Source organism: Saccopteryx leptura, chromosome 6 (assembly GCF_036850995.1).
Source record: "Saccopteryx leptura isolate mSacLep1 chromosome 6, mSacLep1_pri_phased_curated, whole genome shotgun sequence".
NCBI lineage: Eukaryota > Metazoa > Chordata > Mammalia > Chiroptera > Emballonuridae > Saccopteryx > Saccopteryx leptura.
In genome coordinates, this window is record NC_089508.1 from 40,328,274 (window position 1) to 40,353,192 (window position 24,919).

The 24,919-nt window shown below is 35.8% G+C and overlaps 1 protein-coding gene across 6 annotated transcripts in view; it reads right to left on the reverse strand.

Annotated features, from left to right (window-relative positions):
- Positions 1–2,820: 2,820 nt before the first annotated feature.
- PCNX4 (pecanex 4) overlaps positions 2,821–24,919 on the reverse strand; it is a 42,726-nt gene continuing 20,627 nt past the window's right edge. For 4 of the 6 annotated variants that reach the window (XM_066388271.1, XM_066388274.1, XM_066388275.1 and 1 more), the window contains 9 exons: positions 23,486–23,665; positions 22,882–23,396; positions 22,549–22,649; positions 22,309–22,431; positions 17,378–17,738; positions 14,077–14,180; positions 11,578–12,605; positions 11,039–11,225; positions 2,821–3,497 (listed from right to left, as the gene is read on the reverse strand). In XM_066388271.1, coding sequence (XP_066244368.1) covers positions 3,246–3,497; positions 11,039–11,225; positions 11,578–12,605; positions 14,077–14,180; positions 17,378–17,738; positions 22,309–22,431; positions 22,549–22,649; positions 22,882–23,396; positions 23,486–23,665 — 2,851 coding nt within the window. In that variant the 3' untranslated portion in view covers positions 2,821–3,245. The remainder of the gene's footprint in view (positions 3,498–11,038; positions 11,226–11,577; positions 12,606–14,076; positions 14,181–17,377; positions 17,739–22,308; positions 22,432–22,548; positions 22,650–22,881; positions 23,397–23,485; positions 23,666–24,919) is intronic. The other 2 variants (XM_066388272.1, XM_066388273.1) reach the window with 2 other exon arrangements.

Consider the following 24,919-nt stretch of genomic DNA (forward strand, 5'->3'; position numbering starts at 1 on the left):
AGAGAAATCCAGGATTTCAGAGCACAATCAGACTAGAAAGATGCCTGCATGATTTTAGCCAGGGCATTTTCTGACAGAGACTAAGGATGGATGAGACTAATCAAAATCTCTCCAAGAAGAAAATAAAACTCAGTGGCCACTAAGAGATTTTGTAATTGGATCCATCAGGAGTCCCCCATCTAAATTTCCAGGCAAAGAATAAGAAAGAAACAAAATGATAGTTCAGAGAATTGTAGCTAAACATTAAAGAAAATCAGTAAGCATTCTCCATATTCCAGATTTTCTTTTTATTACAAAGACTGGAGAATTCCAAGGACTTTGTGATTCCTCTATATGTCCTAATTCTAATTGAGTCTGTACCATTTGATGTAAAGCTTCAAGCTTCTCTCCTTTTAGCAGCTACTGCTCAACCTATATTGGTTTTTTACTTAATCATTATCAATATCAGACATTACCTGACGAGCTGGAGGCTGTGAGGATTCAGAAGCAGATTGTAATGGTTGAAAAACCAAGGAAATTGAATTACAAAGAGACCAAACAGAAAGAGGAACAGTATCTCCTTGTTGATGAGCACGTCGTAAAGCTCTCATTACTTGTTTCCACATTTTCAAACATAAAGCAGCTTTTCCTTGTGGCTGGAACCAATAACAATGCTTCCTAACATTTTTAAAAAGTAACTTAAAATTCTTATCCTTAACAGTTATACCGGACCCCTTTAACAATGCCTGCAGTAATTTTATATACTTGGTCTCAACTGATGGGGAATTCCCCATGACTCTGTCTAAGATATCCTGAAGGTTTCGCTTACCACGGAGCAGACTTTTTCTCCTTTGGTCTGATGATCCTGAGACTGCAAACTCACTCCTTTTTGAGCCCTACATTGGGTGCCAGATATTAAGATTTTTCTTTTACGGTTTGGACTTGCAAGGAATAAGACACATCAGGCCCTGGCCGGTTGGCTCAGTGGTAGAGCGTCAGCCTGGCGTGCAGGAGTCCCAAGTTCGATTCCAAGCCAGGGCACACAGGAGAAGCGCCCATCTGCTTCTCCACCCCTCCCCCTCTCCTTCCTCTCTGTCTCTCTCTTCCCCTCCTGCAGCCGAGGCTCCATTGGAGCAAAGTTGGCCCAGGCACTGAGGATGGCTCTGTGGCCTCTGCCTCAGGCACTAGAATGGCTCTGGTTGCAACAGAGCAACACCCCAGATGGGCAGAGCATCGCCCCCTGGTGGGCATGCCCAGTGGATCCCAGTCGGGCACATGCAGGAGTCTGTCTGACTGCCTCCCTGTTTCCAACTTCAGAAAAATACAAAAAAAAAAAAAAAAAAAAAAAAAGGAATAAGACACATGAGATGAAAGTAGTATAAGCAGAGAGCTGAAACTCATAAGGTGGAATCAGCCCGGAGAAACTGCACCACTGCATATTTATTGAGTTCCAAAAGCCACAGCTCAGCAGATAAAACTAGAAAGCTACAAAAGCCTTTTTTTTCCCAACCATACCATCCCCAATCCTGCCCGTTTACTGTTGTTTCCTTCATGATCAAGGTCACAAGAAGAATCCAAGTCTCAGAGTTTATTAATCATAAAGGATCTCTAATTCTTGAAGGCATTCCTCCAAGAATCCTGGGTACTTGCATTCAAGTGACCCCAGGCCAGTCTCCTGTTATAATAAGCACACTCCAAGATCTCTTGTCTCCAAGTAACCCCTGCTCTGAAGTTAGCTATCATTCATATTTATGCATGGTTTCCCCCTTCAATGGTGAATGTAGAATAAGAAGAGCAGGCCTGGAACTAATTGGTGAGAAGTTTCAAAAGTTATAGGTTAGGTAGAAAACGAAAAGCAGTGAGAGACTGAGTTGTAGCCAGGGAGATAGGAAGCAAATGAAGATAATGTGGTTTCAGAGAGTCCCCAAAAGAAAAAAATAAAGGGGCCATGCTTGTAACCAAGCTATTTTTAGTGCATGAGTCAGAGGCTCCATGGAGCCATCTTCAGTGCCTGGGGCCGATTTGCTTGAACCCATCAAGCCACAAGCCCTATCTTCTTAATAACTATATTGCTTCCCCTAAATGGACTAACATACACACCTTACAAATTCATTAATTAAAAATTAGTCTGAAAGTTATCCTTTAACATTGCTGGATCAAATTGTTCCATATACTAAATAAATGGAATAATAATAAAAACCCAATCACTACATTTCAAACAATTTCTAAAGAGAACGTATTACTGTATTACCAACCTACGAGTCTACAACAGATTTATTGTAGATGGACGTAATGGATAGAGGATTGTAAAGTCTCAAGTGATGCAGATTTACTGTTCATCCTCATTATAAGTACCTGTAAAAAGTTTGTAAGCAGCTAGAGAATGAAAATAAAATCTTAATCACATTATGAAAAAATTTCTCCCATCTCTTTTTGCCTTTGGCTTAGATACCTTAAGACACTAATAGCTGGTAGTTCTATTGGATAGGTCATTCTTTAGAAGCAATATATTCAGTTGAAAATAAAATGCATAAGGAACCAGATCAGAACAACCTCCATCAATCATACTCAGATTACCCTAATATTGCTTATCCTGTATTAAGTGATGAATGGGATAAATCCCTTTCCTTTTACATGTATAAAAAACATGGAAGAAATGTGGAAGAAAAAAAATTTTATTGGAAGAAATTTTGTTAAAAAATTTTATGCTTTCTGAATTGAGGTATATATGAAAAGAAAACAATTATGAAAATATTCAGACCATGTTAAATGTTAAAATAAAACAGCACAAAGTTTGAAAATATAAAGTTTAATTGTATTTAAAATAAATATATATACATTATATAACCTTTTATAGCATCCATTAATTAAGACTTAAAAACATTGATATGTATATCTTTTAAGTATGTAAAAATTACATAGTTGTTGACTTTTGTAAGGCAAATCACCTATCACATTTAAGAAAACATTTAAAAATTCATTATCTAATCACACAAATATTGTATTAATATTTAACAAACCCTACCACAATCCACAGGGCACAAGTATTGGCTAATAGTTACAACTTTTATGTTCGACAAACTTTTTAAATCATTAAGATAGCCAAGAGAATCAACTTTATAGGGCTTAGCTTTTCCCAGGCATCTGACTTGTGGGAGGAGAGAGGGAAGGTCAGTGAAGTTTGAGAAATCACCTGGTTACTTTTCTAGAATGAAACTATAAAGGCATCTCATTTGATGACAATACATTTAAAGTCAAAATGAGCTCTAATACAAACGTATATAAAGAGGTTTTGAAGAATAAATTGGATATCCCAGGGGAGGATCAGCTGCTTGTACTGTGAGGTTTCTTAAAAGTAGTGGATGAGCTTGTATACTATAACGTTCCTCATCATCATTTGTGGCATAAAGCAATTCCCACGAAAGATTGGCCCACTGACCTCTAACAGCTTCAGCATTTAACTTCCCAACTTGGATCAATAATTCTTGAAGGGTAAGTACTCTCCCAGTGTAAACTTCCTTTAAAATATAAAAAGGGTGGGGAAGGGAAAAAGATTATATTTAGGCCTTTGTATTTTATTTATAAACTTAGGAAAAAATTCCATTGTATCGAGGCAAACTTAAACCTAAAGTGGCATATTAAAATGTACACATGTAAGTTGCTTGTCTTCAGAATTACCCAAGTCACCTCTATTTGGTAATTCTCCGAATAAATATGAGAAGAAAAATTCCCTGACAGTCATTTCACTCAGTGAACAGAACAGCAAAATCTTACTAATTTTCTTCTCTATTCCTTCATCCCATTTGGTCTCAGCAATGCATTAGTCACAAATACTAGTCAGTGGACAATCACACAATAGGCTTTTTTAAAAAACAGCTTCAGTTCATACAATTTAATGTAAAGTGTATTCAGTAATTCAACAGCTTTTTTCATTATATTCATATATGTACAACTATCACTCTTCAATTTTGAAACATTTTCACACTTCAAAAAGAAATCTGTACTCTTTTAACTATTATCCTTCTATCCCTTCATTCCCCCAAGCCTAAGCAACCACTCAAGTACTTTATCATTTTTTCTATTTTTTTGCAGCAAGCAAAGGAAGAATTTATTGGCCAGGTAAGAAGCATGTTAGAGGAAAGAGGACCATGGAGACAAATTCAGAGGTCAGCCCGGGACAAGCTGCTGCTGCCCACTGTTCCCCTAGTTGCAAGTCTTGTGGGGGTCCCTTAGAACTTAGGAGAGAGGGGCAAGGAAAATGTGCCAGAGGGTGAGGAAGGAGAGAAGAAGGAGGAGGAGAAGAGAAAGGCACAGGTGTACTCCTGGAAGGGACAGTGCCTAAAGTACTATCTAACTCCAAAGATTTGCCTGTTCAGGAAATTTCATATGAATGGAATCATATATCATAGTATGTGGACTTCTGTGAGTGGTGTCTTTAACTTAGCAGAATGATTTCAAGGTTCACTCATGTCAAGCACATAACAGTACTTCACTCCTTTTTTATGGTTGAATAATATTTCATTGTATGGATATACCATAGTTTGTGATCCATCAGTTGATGAACAGTTGGGTTATTCATCTTTTGGAAATTGTGAATAATTGCTATCAACAGTCATGTACAAGTTTTTATTTGTATCTGTTTTCATTTCTCTTGGGTATATACCTAGGAGTAGTATAACTGGATCAGATGGTAACTCTGTTTAAGCATTTGAGAAACTATCAGGATGTTTTTCAGTGTTTGCCCCATTTTACATTTCTGCCAGCACTGTATTAGAGTTCCAAATCCTCTATATCCTTGTCAGCACCTATTATCTGACATTTTCATTTTAGCCATCCTAGTGTTTATAAAGTGGTATTTCATTGTGGTTTTGATTTACATTTCCCTTATGATGAAAGATGTTGAATGTATTTTTATGTGCTTTTTGTACATCTCCTTTGGAGAAATGTTTATACAGATTTTTTGATCACTTTAAAATTGGGTTGTCATTTTATTATTGAGCTGTAAGAGTTCTTTATATATACCAGTAACAGGTTCCGTATCAGATATATGCAATTTTTTCTTCCATTCTGTGATCTGTCTTTTCACTTTCTTGATGGTATCTTTTGAAGCACAAAAGGTTTACTTTTGAAGTCCTATTTATTTTTTTCCCGTTTTTGGTGTAATATCTGAGAATTCATTGCTACTTTGAGACTGTGAAGATTTACTCCTTTGCTTTCTTCTAAGATTTTTATGGTGTTAGCTCTTACGTTTAGGTCTTCATGCCATTTTGAGTTCATTATAATATAGTTTGAAGTAAGGGTCTACAGTTGGTTGAATAGCATCTTTCAAAGAAAATATATCCCAGCCCTAACCCATGGTACCTGTGGCTGTGACCTTATTTGGAATAGGTCTTTGCAGATGTAACTAAGTTAAGAATCCTGGGAAGATCCTTACTTAGGTGAGCCCTAAATACAATGACTGGAGTCTACTTGAAGTTCACTGAGCTTCCTAGATGTTTAATGTTTTTCAACAGATTTGGGAAGTTTCTGGCCATTATCTCTTCAAATAATTTTTTCTGCTCCTTTCTTTCTCTCCTCTCCTTCTGGCACCCTCATTATGTGTATGTTGGGGAGTTAATGGTGTCCTACAGAAAGGTACACATTTCTGTAAGGCTCTTTTCCTTTTTATTTATTCTTTTTTCTTTCTCATCTTGGATTGCATATCTCTGTTGATCTAAAATATTCATGTTCACTAATTCCTTCTTCCACCAGTTCAAATCTATTGTTGATTCCTTCTAGTAAATTTGTCATTCAGTTATTTTTTTTTACAAATAATTTCTATCTTTATCAATATTCTTTCTCTATTTGATGTGAGATTGTCATTATTCATTCCTTTAAATTATTTTTAAAAATTTAGATAGAATTGACATGCATATATTAGTTTCAGGTGTACAACATAATTATTTGATATTTGTATGTTGTGAAATGATCACAGTAAGTCTAGTTTACATCTATTATCACATATAGCTACACTTTTGTTTCACCTTGTGATGACAACTTTTAAGATCTCTCCTAGCAACCTGAAAATATACAATGCCGTATTATTAACTAATAATTATTACTAAGTACAGTCTCCATGCTATACATTACATTCCAAAGACTTATTTTGTAACTGGAAACTTGTATCTTTTGTACATTCACCTATTTTGACCATCTCATAATCCCTGGCAATCACCAATGTACCCTCTGTATCAATGAGGGTTTAAAAAATTTTTTTTAGATTCCATGTAAAAGTGAGATTATATAGTATTTGCATTGCTCTGTCTGGCTTATTGCAGTTAGCATAATGCCCTCAAAGTCCATCCCAGTTATTGCAAATGGCAAGATTTCCTTTTTTATGACAGAATAATATTCCTGTGTGTGTGTCTACTGAATTTTCTTTATCCATTTATTTATTAATGGACACTTAGGTTGTCTTCCATATCCTGTTATCTTGGCTATTGTAAATAATGTTGAAGTGAAAATAGGGGTCCATATAACTTTTCAAGTTAGTGTTTTCATATCCTTTGGATAAATACCCAGAAGTGGGATTGCTGAATCATATGGTAATTCTATTTTTAATTTTTGGAGGAATTTCCATATTGTTTTCAATAGCTGCTGCTGGATTTACATTCCTACCAATAGTACACAAGGGTTCCATTTTCTCCACATTCTTGGCAACACATTTTATTCTCATTTTGATAATAGCCATTCTAACAGGTATGAGGTGATAGCTCACTGTGGTTTTGATTTGCATTTCCCTGATGATTGGTGTTGTTGAGCACCTTTTCATACACCTGTTGGCCATGTGTCTGTCTTCTTTGGAAAAATGTCTATTCAGATCCTTTTCCTATTTTTAATTAAATTATTTTTTGCTATTGATATGTATGAGCTCTTTATATATATTTGGTGTCCTATCCAAAAAATCTTCACCGATATTGATGTTAAGGAGTTTATCAGCTATTTTTTTTTTCTAGGAGTTTTATGGTTTCAGGTCTTATGTTCAAGTCTTAAATACACTGAGGTAGTTTATATGTACAGTGTAACATAGTAGTCCAATTTCATTCATTTGCAGGTAGCTGTCCAATGTTCCCAGCACCATTTATTGAAGAGACTGTCCTTTTCCCACTGTATATTCTTGGCTACTCTATTGTAAATTAATTGAGTATATATGCATGAGTTTATTTCTGGGCTCTGTATTCTGTTCTATTGATCTGTTTATTTTTTTATGTCAATACCATACTGTTTTTGATTACTATGGATTTGTAATAGATTAATAGTTTGAAATCAGAAAGTGGGATGCCTCCAGCTTTGTTCTTTCTCAAGACTGCTTTGGCTACTTGGGTTTTTTATGGTTTTATACAAATTTTAGGTTGTTTATTTCTGTGAAAACTAGCATTTAAATTTTGATAGGGATGCACTGAATCTGTAGATTGCTTTGGGTAGTATGAACATTTTAATAATATTAATTCTTCTAATTCCATTTACTTGTATCTCCTTCCATTTCTTTCATCAATGTCTGAAGAGTTTTCAGTGTATAGGTCTTTCACTTCCTTGATTAAATTTATTCCTAGATGTTTTATTCTTTGTGATGCAACTGTAAATGGGATTGTTTTAATTTCTCTTTAAGATAGTTATTATTCTACAGAAATGCAACAGATCTTTTATATGTTAATTTTGTATCCTGAAACTTTACTTAGTTTGGTGGAGTCTTTAGGGCTTTTTATATATAACATCATATCATCTACAGGTAGTGACAGTTTTATTTTTCTGATCTTGATGCCTTTTATTTCTTTTTCTTGCCTAATTTCTCTAGTTAAGGCTTTCAATACTGTATTCAATAAAGTGGCAAGAGCCTGACCAGGTGGTTGCACAATGGTTAGAACATCAACTTGGGACACTGAGGACCCAGGTTCAAAGCCCTGAAATTGCTGCCTTGAGCATGGCTTCTCAGCTTGAAGTGCTAGGTCACCAGCTCAAGTGTGGGATCATAGACATGACCACCCTGTCACTGGCTTGAGCCCAAAGGTTGCTGGCTTAAAGCCCAAGGTCACTAGCTTAGCTGAAGCACCCCTCAACCCACCCCACCCCCCATCAAGGCATATATGAGAAAGCAATCAATGAACAACTAAAGTGCGCAACTGTGAATTCATGCTTCTCATCTTTCTCCGTTCCTGTCTCTCTCTCTCTCTCCCTCCTACTAAAATAAATAAATAAATAAATAAATAAATAAAGTGTTGAGAACAGTCATCCTTGTCTCGTTACTAATCTTACAGGGAAAGCTTTTAGCTTTTCACTGTTGAGAATATTGGCTGTGGGCTTGTCATATAAGGCCTTTGTTAAGGTATATATTCCTTTTATATCCATTTTGCTGCCTACTTTATTGATTTTTTTAAAGCATAGTTTCTTTCAGTCTGTTGAACATATTTACAATGACTATTTTGAAATCTCTGTTAAATCTGACATCTGGTCACTCTCACAGGCAGTTTCTGTTGTCTTTTTTTCCTCTGGTGTATGGGTCAGACTTTCCCATTTCTATTCATGTCTCATAATTTTTGTTGAAAACTGGACATTTTAGATAACACTGTAGCAATTCTGGGTACTGACCTTTGCTTCTCCCTACCGCAGGGCTTGTTATTGCTTTTTTGTTATAGAGACAGAGAGAGGGACAGATAGGAAGGGAGAGAGATGAGAAGCATCAATTCCTTGTTGCAGAACCTTAGTTGTTCATTGATTGCTTTCTCTTATGTGCCTTGACCGGGGGTGGGGGAGCTACAGCAGACCGAGTTACCCCTTGCTAAAGCCAGTGACCTTAGGCTCAAGCTGGTGAGCTTTGCTCAAACCAGATGAACACATGCTTAAGCTGGCGACCTCGGGGTTTGAACCTGGGTCCTCCGTATCCCAGTCTGACGCTCTATCCACTGCGCCTCTGCCTGGTCAGGCAGGGCTTGTTATTGTTATTTGCTTATTATGAAATATTTTAGTGAGTTCTTGGATGACTATAGTGAAATTAATCCATACCTTCCTTCCAAGTGTGAAGTCTTCTTTCATGTTGCTCCTTGGAGTGCTGTCTTGTGAATGCCCAGTTACCGTGGGATAGCAGTGGTTGTGGCAGAGCTCCCTTTGTTAAGTTCTCACATCCAGTTGTTAAGTGCCACTGATTGTTCTACATTTCCAACAATAACCTAGAGTATAAATTGCTCCATAGACTGACCCAATTAAATTTGGGCTCCTTTGAAAGAACAGCTTTGGAGATGAATATTTGAGATTTGTTCTGACCCTAGGACAGTTCTCTGCTGTTCTCTGTTAATCCACCCAGCCTATAGTTTAGCTTATATTTCTAATGAATTTACCAGCTGCCTGTTAATTACTTTCCATCACAATCTCCATCATTTCTGAAAGAATCTTAGGTGTCAATGTGTTCAAACTGTTTTGCAAATAACATTACGTACTTCCTTTGGGAAGAGATTCTTTTTTTAATGGTTTGCTTCTCCCACTGAGCAAAAAATCTCTGAGTCAGAGCTCCGAATCTGAAGGAGAGAGAATGATGTGCTTCTCTCTGAGTGACACCTCTGCTTTAAGAGATAAGTGCTTGGTAGAGGAGGAGCAGTAGCTTCTGGTCTTCTTGTTTATGCCTCTCCCAGTGTGGAACCTCCACCTTACAGGTAGGCAAAGATATCAGCGCCATAGTATTCTCAGTGGCACCACGCCAAGGTTAAAGCCTCAATCCAATGAGTTGGATTATTCAGAAAGGAGTTCCCACTTCTTGACTACACATGCTCAGAACCTAGCCTGACAACAGGTAGCTGAGAATAAGATGAGAAATGCCGAAGTCCTGCCTCTCTCAGGAAAACAGTCCTCCAAGTGGCAGCTGAGGAGAGAGGGGGCTCAGTGTTCTTGTCTGAATGAATGATTCTGTCTTACTGAGCTGGGAGAAAAATGGGTCTTGGCTCAAATACTGCAGTGTCTCATTATACTTACTGGGTTTTAGTTGATTTTCTTAACTAAATATTTCTTCATTTCTTGTAAGCTTTTAGGACCATTTCTAAGACTTTAAATGCATGCTTATTTTTAAAAATATCTTTAATCAGCCTGACTGGTGGTGGTGTAGTAGATAAGAGTGTTGACCTGGAATGTTGAGGTCCCAGGTTTGAAACTCCAAGGTCACTGGCTTGAGCACGGACTCAACTGGCTTGAGGGCAGGCTGGCTAGCTTGAGTGTGGGGTCACTGGCTTGAGCATGGGATCATCAAAATGATCCCATGGCTACTGGCCTGAGCCCAAAGGTCAGTGTCTTGAAGCCCAAGGTCATAGGCTTGAACAAGGGGTCACTGGCTTGCCCCCTGGTCAAGGCACATATGAGAAGCAATCAATGAACAACTAAAAGTGAAGTACCTACGAGTTGATGCTTCTCATCTGTCTCCCCCTCTCAAAAATAACAAAACAAATACAAACCTTTCATCATTTTCACTGGGAAGGACATCCGCAGAGTGTCTTTGGCTCTGTGCCAGACATGAAACCCAAAGCAGCTCATAACATTGAATCTTTCATACTTGTAAACACTCAATGACTTTTTAAATACAATGAAAACAAGTACTAAATCTTAAAAAATGTTATTTACTGTTTGGAGTCTCTTAATTTTCACTGGTCAGATACACTTCAAATAAAGAATAAAAAGAAATATTTTGCCACTTATGAATTAATTTTTATCCTAGGAGTCCACTCCAAAGTGTTAATTCACCTACTCGAATTCAGCACAGAAATACAATCCTTTTCATCAAATATGCTATAACAAATAACATTTACTTGACTATATGACTATTCAACATTTTTAATTGGCTCCAATTAAGTTTGTAAAAGTATATAATCAGTCATTCTAGGATTGAACTATGTTGGCCATAAAGTCATGATTACAAATGCCTTAAAACTGTAATTAATATGTAGAATGTCATATCTCTGTCACTCAGTTCAAATACTTTATAACTGATTTCCATTGTTTAAGATAATATACAAAAACATTTAAAACCTCATTTTGACCTTACCATATTATGATCATACCCCAAAGAAAACAAGTATGGTTTTTCTTGTAAAACTGCTTCTTTCCATTTTTCATCAGATACCAAACCAATGTACCAGTCACTTTCATATTCTTTAAGGCAGTTAGTTAGCTCTTTGAAATCTTCTATTGGACCTAAGCTTGCTTTATCAATCATTAGTTTCAGGGTATACCTAAAAAATGAAGAAAGAAAGAATTTTTATCAACTTTATAAATAAGTGAAATAGACTTTTTCAATCAATATTAGTAAGACAGTAAATTGTAATGATACATATGGATTTCAGCTAAAAAGGGAGAATTGATAAAATAAAGAAATTCAAATGAAAAAAAGTTCCCCATATAGAGAAAACAAAAGGAAGTGTACTCCTGATAGAATCACCATACATACTAAAGCAATTTTTTCATTTTTAGGAAAGTGATTATTTCTTAAAATTAGAAATGAAGGTGTATCTCCTTCTAGGTTATTTAAAACACTCAATACATTTGTGCAAATGTTACAAGTTGTATATAATCAGAATGAATTACCTGAAAGCTTTCAGTGCTAGTTGGAATAGTTCTGGCTTTTCAGTCAGCCAATCCAAGGCAAGAGACCAAGGCAAAACACCACTGTAAACTCTTAATATATGACCAGGACTGGGATTCATATTTTCTACTCCAAATAAACTAAAATAACAAGTCATTACTGCATGAACATAAAAGTCTTTTAAAACTCTGTCCTTTGCAATTTCTTCCAGTATATTTGGAACATTTTCTTTTGAAGGAAAATATTCCAAATGCTTTAAGACAAATTGGTACCAGTCTTCTGGAAACAATAAGCTCATCTCTCTCATTTTGTAATTAGGCAAACAGTTAGACTTCCACTCTTCAGGTAAGCTTAACAGGTGAGAATGAGAACTGAACTCCATGAGAGGAATACATGCCACGTCTTCTTGTTTTCCTTTGTCAACAGCAGGGTATCCCAATAAAACTGCTTTGTAAAGATTATCTTCAGGAACTTTGTCTACAGAATGATCTCCGAACACCTGTGATTCTACTGACCCTGGAAGAGGCAAATTTATACTTTGTAAAAATTTTAATTGATCTTTTACTTCATTTATCTTTTTGGTAGTTGGCTCATCACCCAAAACGTCATCAGACCAGTCTTCTAAAGTTTCTGAATTTAAACTAAGTGTATCTTCTGAGGATTTGCTTTGTGGTGAAGTATTCAAATCGGGCAAAATTACCACAGATGCTTTCTCTTTTTCAGTTTTGTGAACGTTTTCCTGCATGCTGGACTTTCTGGAGCAGTACTGAACAAGTATCCACACAAGTACTTTAACAAGGTCACCTTTAAATTCTCTTAAGTTATCCTGAGAATCTATTATACCAGAAAGAACATTCCTGGCATCAGAATAGAGTTTCACAGGCAAAACAGTACAGGGTGTTAAGACATTTCCAAAGTGTCCGTTAATGGCTATTTTTGCATTGTGTTCTTGTTCAAAGGCATCTTCAAAAACTTCATCAACTCTTTGAGCTTCAGCGGTATGACAGGATGTCTCCTGCAATTCTAACCCCTGAAACGGAAATAAAAAGGTACTCAAGTTTATATCACTTATTACACAGAGAAAAGCAACTAGTTTTGTTACTGAACTGGTTTCTCAAAATATAAATATTTTAAAAATGTAATTTTAACTGAAGAGCTACACCTTAACTCAAACTGAATGGTATTTAAGACATCTGATGTTGGGTGCAGAGATAAAAAATAATCTCATAATATCAAAAGAAATTACAGAAAGTCCACTAGAAATTAACAAAAACAATTTTACTGAATATGACTGTAATTTTAAAAGACTGTATCCTTAGTCAATGTTGAATCACCCTTATTCAAAATTTTTAAATTATAAAAATTTTTGGAGGGCCTGACCGGGCAGTGGTGCAGTGCATAGAGCGTTGGACTGGGATGCGGAAGACCCAGGTTCGAGACCCCAAGGGCGCCAGTTTGAGCAAGGGCTCATCTGGTTTGAGCAAAAGCTCACCAGCTTGAACCCAAGGTTGCTGGCTCGAGCAAAGGGTTACTTGTTCTGCTGAAGGCCCGCGGTCAAGGCACATATGAGAAAGCAATCAATGAATAATTAAGGTGTTGCAATGCACAATGAAAAACTAATGATTGATGCTTCTCATCTTTCTGTTCCTGTCTGTCTGTCCCTGTCCATCCCTCTCTCTGATTTTCTCTGTCTCTGTAAAAAAAAAAAAAAAATGTTTGGAGGGAAAAAAGTAAAATTAGAATTACACAATATGCACAGTAGTTTTGTATTCTTCCCATCCTACTTTATGTGAGAGCATTATTCTATTGTATGGATATTGCATAATTTATTTAACCATTCTCATGTTTCAGTTTTTTTTACTATAATAACATAATAATACAGATTTATGTATTTGATTATTGTCTGTTGCTTCAAACTATAATGTGAGCTTCATAAAGCAGCTCTCTTTTGGTTACAACTAGCTCTGCAGTGCCTTGACCAGTACATGGCACACACTAGGTACGCAACAAATATATGTTGAGAGAATAAATATTATGAACACATTCTTATATTACTTTTAAACATATTTTGATTATTAGGTTTATAAGCAACTCTAATAAGGCACTTAACTCTAAAAGGAATAAGAAAAACGGAGTGTAGCGGGTAGAAGCAGTGGGGTCAAAAGGTTTCCATTAAATTGAGAATGCTTATATGATCAGGTGTGAAAAAAATATTACTGAGTCATACTTTTGAGATGCTCAACTACATAGGGATAAAAAGAACAGGACTGGACAAAAAGGAGGAAGATACATTTTGTTACTATGCTCTATTACACAATCAATACTAGTCTGCCTATCATATTTAAATATCTTCTAAAAATCCCTGGGTGTTTTCACAGGTAACTAAAAGATACTCTATCAAATTGAGTTATTAAGTGTCTGATGTGCACAGAACAGGTAAAACTTTACAGATGTACTATAAAAATATGATAGTACTAGGGAGGTTTCAAATGCACACTGACCTTAATGTTAATACTGCAGTAAGTATAGCCATGTTCTAAAATCATTATCCATATTAAACGATCCTGAAAACGGCCCAAGTAATGAGAACCAGGTAAGAGGATACCTAAAAGAAATTTGAAAAAAAGAAAAGAAATTGTTCAAGCTTATTTTGCCACGTGAATCTTCAAAATTGAGGAATATAATTTGAACTAATTCACAACTCCTTCGACCCTCTAGGTCAAAAATAGAAATGGCTATTCACTGCCTATCATGAGGATTAAATTAAGTTCTCTACAGGTGATAATACATAAAAAGTCAAAGATATAGAGAAAAACAATAAATTAGAACCTGCTATATAAAATCCTAACTATATGTTAAATATATTAGGAAAAGTATTAATTACTGTACATAAAACTTTACATTAATAATTTACATTATGGACACTGTTATACATAAAAATGTTTTGTAGTATTAAAATTTACATAAAATGCTATCTACCATACTGTACAAATACTTTTAAAACTTAGTTTTTCTTTCAACATTATGTCTCTGAGATTTTCCCATGTTGACTGCAAACAGCTCGAAGTCATTCATTATCACTGCATTGAGAATTCATTGTATGAATATAGTTGTATATTAATTTCCCATTTAACAAACATTTCAGACGCTTCTAATTTTTTACCGTTTTAATAATGCTGCAGAATATTTTTGTGCAAGTCTGCTTGTACAAGGTGTTGTGCAGAAAAGAGCAGACATAGCAGAACTGATACGCTGTGAAAGGCTTGCTTATAAAGTTGGCCCTTGACTGACACCTGGGAACTTGAATTTCAGAGCAAACTATACAGTTTATACTAAACACTGGCTTTCCTTCTGGGAGTCTGGAATTTTTGTATGTGTTAGGCAGAGAGGGTGCCTCATGACCAGCCCCAATAAAAGCCCTAGGCATTGAGTCTCAAATAAACTTATTGTTGTCAATAAGTAGTAGTCAACATATCACACATGTCGTCACAATGCATTGTTGGGGAATTAAGCACCTTCTCTGTTGACTATAATGAGGACTCCTGGACATTTGCATCTAGTCCCTTTTACCCCATGTGACTTTTCCCTTTGCTGATTTTGCTATACATCCTTTAACTATAAAACATCTTAGTACAACTCTATGCTGAATCCTGTGAGCCCTCGGAGCAAATCATCAAACCTAGGAATGGTCTTGTGGATCCCAAAACAGGTAAGTCAAAGTTTCTCTAGAATTGGAATCACAGGATCATGGACTCTAAAACTGGAATCACTAGGCGATGGGATTCATACATCTTTACTATAGACTACAAGTTTATTCTTCAAGATGGCTGTACAAATTTACACATTTCATTCTGGCAAGGTTTAAAGGTTCCTGGTCCTCATACCCTAACCAATACTTGGTAATGCCAGACTTTTTTTACATTTTTGCCAGTCAAATATGTGTGAAATATTACCATATTTTTTTCCAGAAAATAGTTTATAACACACTTCTTGATTTAGTGTAATTGATTTGGTAATAAAGTATATAATTTCTACTTTATTACCAAGTTAGTTATTATTCAGATATGTTTAATCTTACAGGTATTTTAAAAAGTGGCACAGCACTGCATAATAAAAATTAATTGGAACTGGATACAAGTATTAAAAGTATAGAATACTTCCTATAAGAAAGAAAAATAATTATTCATAAAAAATTTGTACTACAAAGATAAATTTTTTTTCTAAATTATCTAACATAATTATAGATAAATAGAAAAGTTCAATCTAAGTAAACATTCACTTAAATTTTAATTTTAAATTGCTACTCTTCCTTGCATCACTTGGCTAGGAAGTCATCAGACATTTCTAAAACAAGTTTCAGGGGCTAAGGCTTATGGTAGAAGACAATACCCTGTTGTCACCAGCTTATACCTTATCTAAAACCAACATTGAGAAATATATTTGAATTTTCAGTTAGTGTATGACAAAATTATAAAAGTTACATAACATTATGATTACCATATAATCAGTTCATTCTCATCAAAAATCTTGCTAACTTACAGAGAACTTCATTTTGGGAGGTAACCAATCATTCACCAAAGCCTTTATTTTATTTTGTCCTGTAACTGTGTCAGACTGGTTAAATTGCTATATAACATAATGCAAGGGTCCCCAAACTACAGCCCGCAGGCCGCATGCGGCCCCCTGAGGCCATTTATCTGGCCCCCACCGCACTTCCAGAAGGGGCACCTCTTTCATTGGTGGTCAGTGAGAGGAGCACATTGACCATCTCATTAACCAAAAGCAGGCCCATAGTTCCCATTGAAATACTGGTCAGTTTGATTTAAATTTACTTGTTCTTTATTTTAAATGTTGTATTTGTTCCCGTTTTGTTTTTTTTACTTTAAAATAAGATATGTGCAGTGTGCATAGGGATTTGTTCACAGTTTTTTTTATAGTCTGGCCCTCCAACGGTCTGAGGGACAGTGAACTGGCCCCCTGTGTAAAAAGTTTGGGGACCCCTGACATAATAAGCAAACTCCCTTAAGCTCTTCAATCTGATACTATGTAAAGCTAGTTTTCACTCTTTATGAGTCTAAAACTGTTGCATCTACTTGATATGAACTCATTAAAAATACATAAAAATTTTGGGAGATAAGGTATTTTTATGTTTAAATGATGAGGCTACAACCTGATTTTACACAAGGAGATATATTTTTTTGTCAAATTACATTAGGCCCTGGCTGGTTGGCTCAGTGGTAGAGCGTTGGCCTGGCATGCAGGAGTCCTGGGTTCGATTCCCAGCCAGGAAAGGCGCCCATCTGCTTCTCCACCCCTCTCCCTCTCCTTCCTCTCTGTCTCTCTCTTCTCCTCCCGCAGCCAAGGCTCCATTGGGGCAAAGTTGGCCCAGGCGCTGAGGATGGCTCTATGGCCTCTGCCTCAGGTGCTAGAATGGCTCTGGTTGCAACAGAGCAATGCCCCAGATGGGCAGAGCATCACCCCCTGGTGGCATGCCGGGTGGATCCCGGTCAGGCGCATTCGGGAGTCTGTCTGACTGCCTCCCCGTTTCCAACTTCAGAAAAATACAAAAAAAAAAAAAAAAATTACCTTAATTAAATTTTCCCTTATTATTTTTATTTTATAACTTTAACTCAAAATAAGGAGTAGGAGATATACTACTACTTCATATTTAGTCTTTCTGCCTACATATCAAAGTATTAGAATTTGTATAATGGTTAGCTCAAAAGACTATTTTTCTGTGTGTTCCCGTTTTTGTACTTTAAAAATGCATTAGTGAGGATTTAAGACTACCCTTTTACTTACCTAAACTTCCAGCTACCATTGCAGACTGCAATGCAGTGGTCAAACTTGGGATCATTTGGTGGTAGTACACTGTATCTGCACACATGCAGGCGGCAGTGCCCACCACACCGGGCCAGCTCTGCACAGGTCGGGGAAACCCCACCAAGAACAACGGAAGGGTGAAGAGGGGGAGTAGGGGAGAAGAGAGTAGTGTAGAAAAAACTATGAAGAGCAACACAAATGGAAAGAAAACAAGGTTGAGTATACATAAGGTGGTGGCTGATTTTCTACGTTTTTTCTCTGTCCATGATGTCAAAAGTACAGCCACAGCAAACTGCAATTTAGAGACGAACTGAATCAGACGATCACACATGATACCAACCTGCAGAGACATAAAAATAATATATATTTTTATTCTTAAAGAATCTGCTCTGGCCAGACAGCTCAGTTGGTTAGAACATTATCCTGATGTACAGAGGTTGCTGGTTTAATTCCCAATCTGGGCACATACAGGAACAGATTGATGTTTCTGTTTCTCTCTCTCTCTTTCTCTTTCTCTCCCTTCTTCTCTCTCCAAAAGCAATAAGTACAATTAAAACAAAAGAATCTTTTATATTTATTTTTTATTCTTAAAAATATTTTTTAATTCTTATTCTTTATTCTATCTATTTCATGAATTTTCAAGATCATAAAAGGAAAACAGTAATCTTATTATTGCCCCAATATTTCAGAGGATAGATCCTTTATATGAGATTCTTTGTTATACTTTTCTCTAACCTCACAATTAATAAATGAGACTATATTTTTAATAGTTTGGGCTCCCTTAAAAAAGGGTAGTACTAACAGTTCTCTTTAGTACTCTCTGTTATCTTAAGGTTGACTGAGCTTTACATTACAATCTTGTTAAGTCATGAGAACTAGAAATGGAAAATAGTCAAGCTACTATTCTTTTTTTTTTTTTTTTTGTATTTTTCTGAAGCTGGAAACGGGGAGAGACAGCCAGACTCCTGCATGCGCCCGACCGGGATCCACCCGGCACGCCCACCAGGGGTCGATGCTCTGCCCCTCCGGGGCGTCGCTCTGTCGACCAGAGCCACTCTAGCGCCTGGGGCAGAGGCCAAGGAGCCATCCCCAGCGCCCAGGCCATCTTTGCTCCAATGGAACCTCGCTGCGGGAGGGGAAGAGAGAGACAGAGAGGAAGGAGAGGGGGAGGGGTGGAGAAGCAGATGGGCGCTTCTCCTGTGTGCCCTGGCCGGGAATCGAACCTGGGACTTCTGCAAGCCAGGCCCACGCTCTACCACTGAGCCAACCGGCCAGGGCTCAAGCTACTATTCTTAATTTATCCTTATTTTAGAGAACATTTTACAGACTAAGAAAGAGAATTCATGCCATAAAACAAACCTCAATAGCTTGAACTCATACTAAGTATGTTCACACAAATCACACAAAATGTTTTTTAACCAAAACACAATTAAATCAATAGAAATATGAAAATTAAAAGACATATTCCTAAATAACCAGTAGGTAAAAAAGAAATCATAAGATACCTAAGAAAATATTTTGAAATGAATAAAACAAAAATACTATGTATTAGCTAAAACAGTGCCCAGAGGAAATTTATAGCTTTAAATACCTGTATTAAGTGAAAAAACAAAGATCTTAAATCAATAACCTAATCTTCTACCTTAGGACACCAGAAAAATTAAAAAACAAAGAGCAAACAAAACCAAGTAAACAAAAGGAAGAAATAAAGATTAGAGCAGAAATTAATAAAATAGAGAAAAACAACAAAGAAGATCAATGAAACCAAAGCTGTGTTTTTGAGAGAGACAGAGACAGAGAAAGAGAGATAGGAAAGAAGAGAGATGAAAAGTATCAACTCATAGTTGCATCACTTTAGTTGTTCATTAGTTGCTTCTCATACATGCCTTGGCCACAGGACTCAAGCTGAGCCAGTGACTCCTTGCTCAAGCCAGCTACCTTGGGCTCAAGCCAGCGACCTTTGGGCTCAAGCCAGTGACCAGGCTGGTGACCTTGTGTTCACACTGGAGAGCTAGCGCTCAAGATCGACTCTCTATCCACTATGTGCTATCACCAGTCAGGCCAAAAGCTGGTTTTTTCAGATCAACAAAACTGACAAACCTTTAATTAGATCGATAAGAAAAAAGAGAAGACTCAAATTACTAAAATCAGGAAAGAAAGAGGTAACATTATCTTACAGAAAAAATAAAAGAGATTAGAAGAATACAATGAACAATTTGTATGCCAATAAATTATATCACTTAGATGAAACTAAAAAGTTCCTAGAAAGACATAAATTTCTGAAACTGATCAAGAATAGAAAATCAGAATAGACCGGTAACAAGAATGTGAATTAATAATTTTAAAGCTACCCACAGAAAAAGCTGAGGTCCAGATGGCTTCCATACTAAAAACTATTACATACTACAAAATATTTATGACATATGTTGACTACTACAAAACATCTAAAAATAATATGAAATTCCCAACTTATTCTATGAAGTCATTACTATTATATGTAACCAAAGACATAAGAAGAAAAGAAAGGCATATCACATAAAAGTTCTCAACAAAACACTAGACAACCAAATCCTGCAACATATAAATAGGATTATATACCATGACCAAGTGGGATTTATTCCAGGAATGCAAGGTTGGTTTAAAAACAAAAATCAATGTATTACATCAGGTTGATAAAGGACCCAAATCACATGACCATTTCAACAGACACAGAAAAAAACATTTGACAAAATCCAACAACCTTCATGATAAAAAGACTTAACTGGGAATAAAAGGAAATTTTCATCTGGTAAAGAGCACCTACAAAAAACCCAAAAAACCAATAGCTGATCTCAGATTTAATGATAAAAAACTGACATTAACTTAATGTAGAAAGACTGAATGCTTTATTCATAGGATATACAGTTTTCCTCCTATCAACACTATACTAGAAGTTCTATCCAGGACAATTAAGTAAAAGAAATGAAAGATATCTACGGTATATTGGAAAGGAAGAAGTAAAACTTTATTTACTATATCTAATTTGCAGGTAACAATATATACAGGACATCCTATGAAATCCACTAAAAATCTATTAGAATAAGAATTTACTGAGGTTTTAATATACAAGATTAATACTAAAAAATCAACTGTATTCTACACTGTAGCAATGAACAAGCCAAAAGTGAATTAAGGAAATAATTCTATTTATAATATCATCATAAAGAATATAGTACTTAGGTATAAATTTAATAAAAGCATAAAACTTGTACACTGAAAACTACAAAACATTGTTGAAATAAAGAATATCTAAATAAGTGTAAAGACATTTCATGTCCATGGATAAGAAAAATTAGACATGGCAATACTCCCCAAATTGAGCTACAGACTTGAGGGTATTCCTATCAAAGGCTCATATGCTTTTCTGCAAAAAATTAAATGCTGAAACCATTATTTATATGGTAATATAATAGTACCAGAATAGTTAAAAAATCTTTTAAAAAGAACAAAGCTGGAGGACTTACACTTTCCAATGTCAAAACCTACTACAAAATTATAGTAATCAAGACAGTCTAATCAAAGATAGGTATAAAAATGAATGAAAAGGAACTTGAACGTCCAGAAATTAAACCTTCACATTTGTCATTTGGTGTTTTACAAGGGTTCCAGGAAGTCATTGAGGAAAGAATGGTTTTTCCAATAAATGATGCTGAGACAATTGTACATCCTTATACAAAGGAATGGAATTGGAACTCGACCACACATCATATATAAAAATAGCAATCAGAATCAAATGTAAGAGCTGAAATTGTAAAACTCTTAGAAGAAAACATAGTAAAGCTTTATGATCTTGGAATAGGAACTGTTTATTAGAGATGGCACAAAAATATGTGAAAAAAGAGAAAAATTCATAAACTGAACTTCACCAAAATAAAAATTCTTTTGCTGCAAAGGAAATTACCAAGAAAGTCAAAGACAACCTACAGAAAGAGAGAAAATTTTTGTTTATTATGTACCTGTTGAGGAACTTGTATCTAGAATATATAGAGAATTCTTACTACTCAACAATAAGAAGACAAATAATTCAAATAAAAGTGGATAAAGGATTTGAATAGACATTTCTCCAAAAAATGTAAAAATGGCCAATAAACATAAAAAGGTGCATCATTAACATTCAGAGAGATACAAATCAAAATCACAAAATAGCAGTTCTTTTTCACTAGAATGACTACAATGAAAAGGTCAGATAATAACAAATGTTTGTGAGGATGTAGAGAAAATAGAATCCTCATGCACTGCTGGTGGGAATGTAAAATGGTGCAGCCACTTTGGAAAAATATTTGTCAATACCTTTATGGGCTAAACATAGTATCACTGCATGAATGAAATTCCAGTCCTAGATACACAGACCCAAGAAAAATGAAAATATATCCATGTAAAGAACTTATACATGAATGTGCATAGTGGCATCACTAATAACAGTCAAAAGTGAAAACAACCTAAATGTTCATTTTCTAATGAATGAACCAACCAAATGTTATATCCATCCTACAGAATACCATTCAGCAACAAAAAAGAATACTGGTATATGCTATAATATGGAGGAACCTTGAAAACATAAGTGAAAGAGGCCAGATGCAAAAGACTACATATTGAATAATTCCATTTGTGTGCAATGTCCAGGGTAGGAAAATCCATAGAAACAGAAAGTAGATTAATGGTTGGTGGGGCTGGAATAAGGGGTGCATTTGATGGAGAGCAGGAATGAGAAATGACAATGTGTATGAGGTTTTTTGGGGGATGTAGAAAATGTTCTAAAATTAGATGGTGGCAATGGCTGCAAAATTCTAAATATACCACTAAACTGCATACTTTAAATGGGTGATTTTGTAATGAATAAATAAAATCTTAAAAAGAAAAAAAACATTTACCAGTAAGAGTCTGATTCCTGTGTTTAGGCTTCTGTTCCACCACATGTCTATACCAGAGGTCAACAAGTGCACTGCTGATACAATAACTATCTCCAATAAGGCATTTTCTGTATTCTGCCATACCTGCAGTACACAAATTACCCACTTGATTAGGGAAAATTTGATAATCTGTGTAAACTATTAAATAAAGTCACAATTAAATTTAGAAATAGGAAAATATTAAGTGCATACTAAGATTACCATTCTAAAAGCTCTTGTGAATCCAATGGAGACAGACACAGAGTAGAGCCCTTGTAAGGAACTGTCCAATGAAAGATATGCTATCATAGCAAAAGGTGACACTAAGACAAACAAAATAAGACCAAGTTAATTAAGGCAAAGTAACCGCTTCTACCATATTTTATTTTGGCCAATATGAGTTTTTTTAAAAAAGCAATTAGCTAAAGAAAAATATGAATAAACCCAAACATAAAATAAATGCTTATATGAAGTGTATTATACAAATACAGGAATTCTATAATATTTCAGTACACTTCATATATATAATACAAGGTGAGATTTTTACCTTCCTACCTAGATTTAGCAAAATCCGTCTGGCAACACCAATCTTCATGAGCCTTGCTTGCTTCTCTAGGAATAATGTCACAGTTTGCACATCCTTTGGATAGAAAGGGTTTCGGAAAATTCCAAAGATATAGACACTCTGAATTTCTCTAAGTATCCACAGTATTAAAAATAATGTCATCAAAACATAGCCAACAATAGCCTGCGGGCTGTTTTTGGAGATCTGTGAGCAACAAGCAAAGTGATGCAGCAAAACACTTTCTAAGAGAGCCAAGACTAATATAATGATGTAAAACAGGCATTCCTTCCAAGTAAACTGTTTTTCTGAACCACTGGGTAAAGCCTTAGATTTGGTTCGAACTCTGTGTCTGGCTACACTGTGTTTGAAGGCAAACCCCATCTCACTTAGGTTAAGACTCAACAAGAACCCAAGTCCAGTCATGAAGAGAACCATTCCAACAGTGCTGGGAATGAAATACGATGTTACAGCTGTTCCAGCAGAAATGATGAACATTATTAATAACCTGGAGAGAAAAAAAAAAAGGAGTTGCTTGAAAAGAAGAAGTGTCCTTTAAGAGTAAGTTCCATATAACTTTATTTCTAAAATAATTACCGTAGGTGGGTTGACATAGATGAGCCTCCAAGGCCAAACTCTAAAATCTGCTCCATTGCCCATAAGAAAAGTGCATCCGGTGGGGGCAGAATCCCTAGTGCCCACAGAAAGGGTAAAAATATAAACAAGATGTGTAAAATCTGATTCATTTGTTCTAGAGCTGGTATATTTGCCATAAACCTATAGGAAAAAGAAAACATTTAAGTCATACAAAATAATATATAGCAGAGAATCTTTTCAGGAAAAATAATAATACACACACCATTCTCCCCCTGCCATACACACCTCCCCCCAAACAAAAGAACATTTACAGAAAAGTCCTAGTCCCAACTTTCAAAAGATTAACACATATAAATTGTGATCATTGTCCTTTCCTTATACCAGGAACTATCCTACCCAACAGTGTACAAATTTAGCACTTAGAGAATATGTGGATTCAAATATGGAAGATATAATTAAAAATAACTTACTGAATGAAATTAAATTTAGGAGTCTGTAAAACTGAGACATCTCTCCCTTAAATGTTTAAGCTACATTGGCTAAATTCTACCAATGATTCTTTTTTTTTTTTACAGAGACAGAGACAGAGAAAGGGATAGGGACAGATAGACAGGAATGGAGAGAGATGAGAAGCATCAATCATTAGTTTTTCGTTGCGACACCTTAGTTGTTCATTGATTGCTTTCTCATATGTGCCTTGACCGTGGAGCTACAGCAGACCGAGTAATCCCTTGCTTGAGCCAGCGACCTTGGGTCCAAGCTGGTGAGCTTTGCTCAAACCAGATGAGCCTGTGCTCAAGCTGGCAACCTCGGGGTCTCAAACCTGGGTCCTCTGCATCCCAGTCCAACGTTCCATCCACTGCGCCACTGCCTGGTCAGGCTACCAATGATTCTTTTAGAGTATAAATTTTTTAATTTAAATTTGTAAGTAACTCTAGGAAAGCCTTACTGCTGTTCACCCATTAGCAGCTGGCAGACAGGACGTTCTTCTCTTTCTTCCCCTCTCTCTTGTACTGTCTTGCTCCCAGGTCCCAGAATTTGAATTTAGATAGTAGAAGTCAGCAACATCAGATTATGAATGTCTCTGTGGGTTAGCCTGGAAACTTAACTAGCACTTGTAATATTGCTTCTGTTTTGTATATACAGTGGTATGTATGGATTTGAGAACACAGGTATGTACAGTACAATCTCATAAATTATAGATGGCTTTTCTCTTAAGTGAAGAAACTGGTTTTTGATACAGTACTGACCAGTTAAATACAACATTATTAAATTATTTCAAATAATTCAATAATTTTAAAGCATAAAAGAATAAACATCAATATGTTACTAGTTTTTGGAATGAGGCTAAACAAACAGTTTGTCTGAAAATAATGTAATAGTAGTTATGTACTTCCAGAGATAATTTTCAGAAGACATAAATCTCAAAATTTA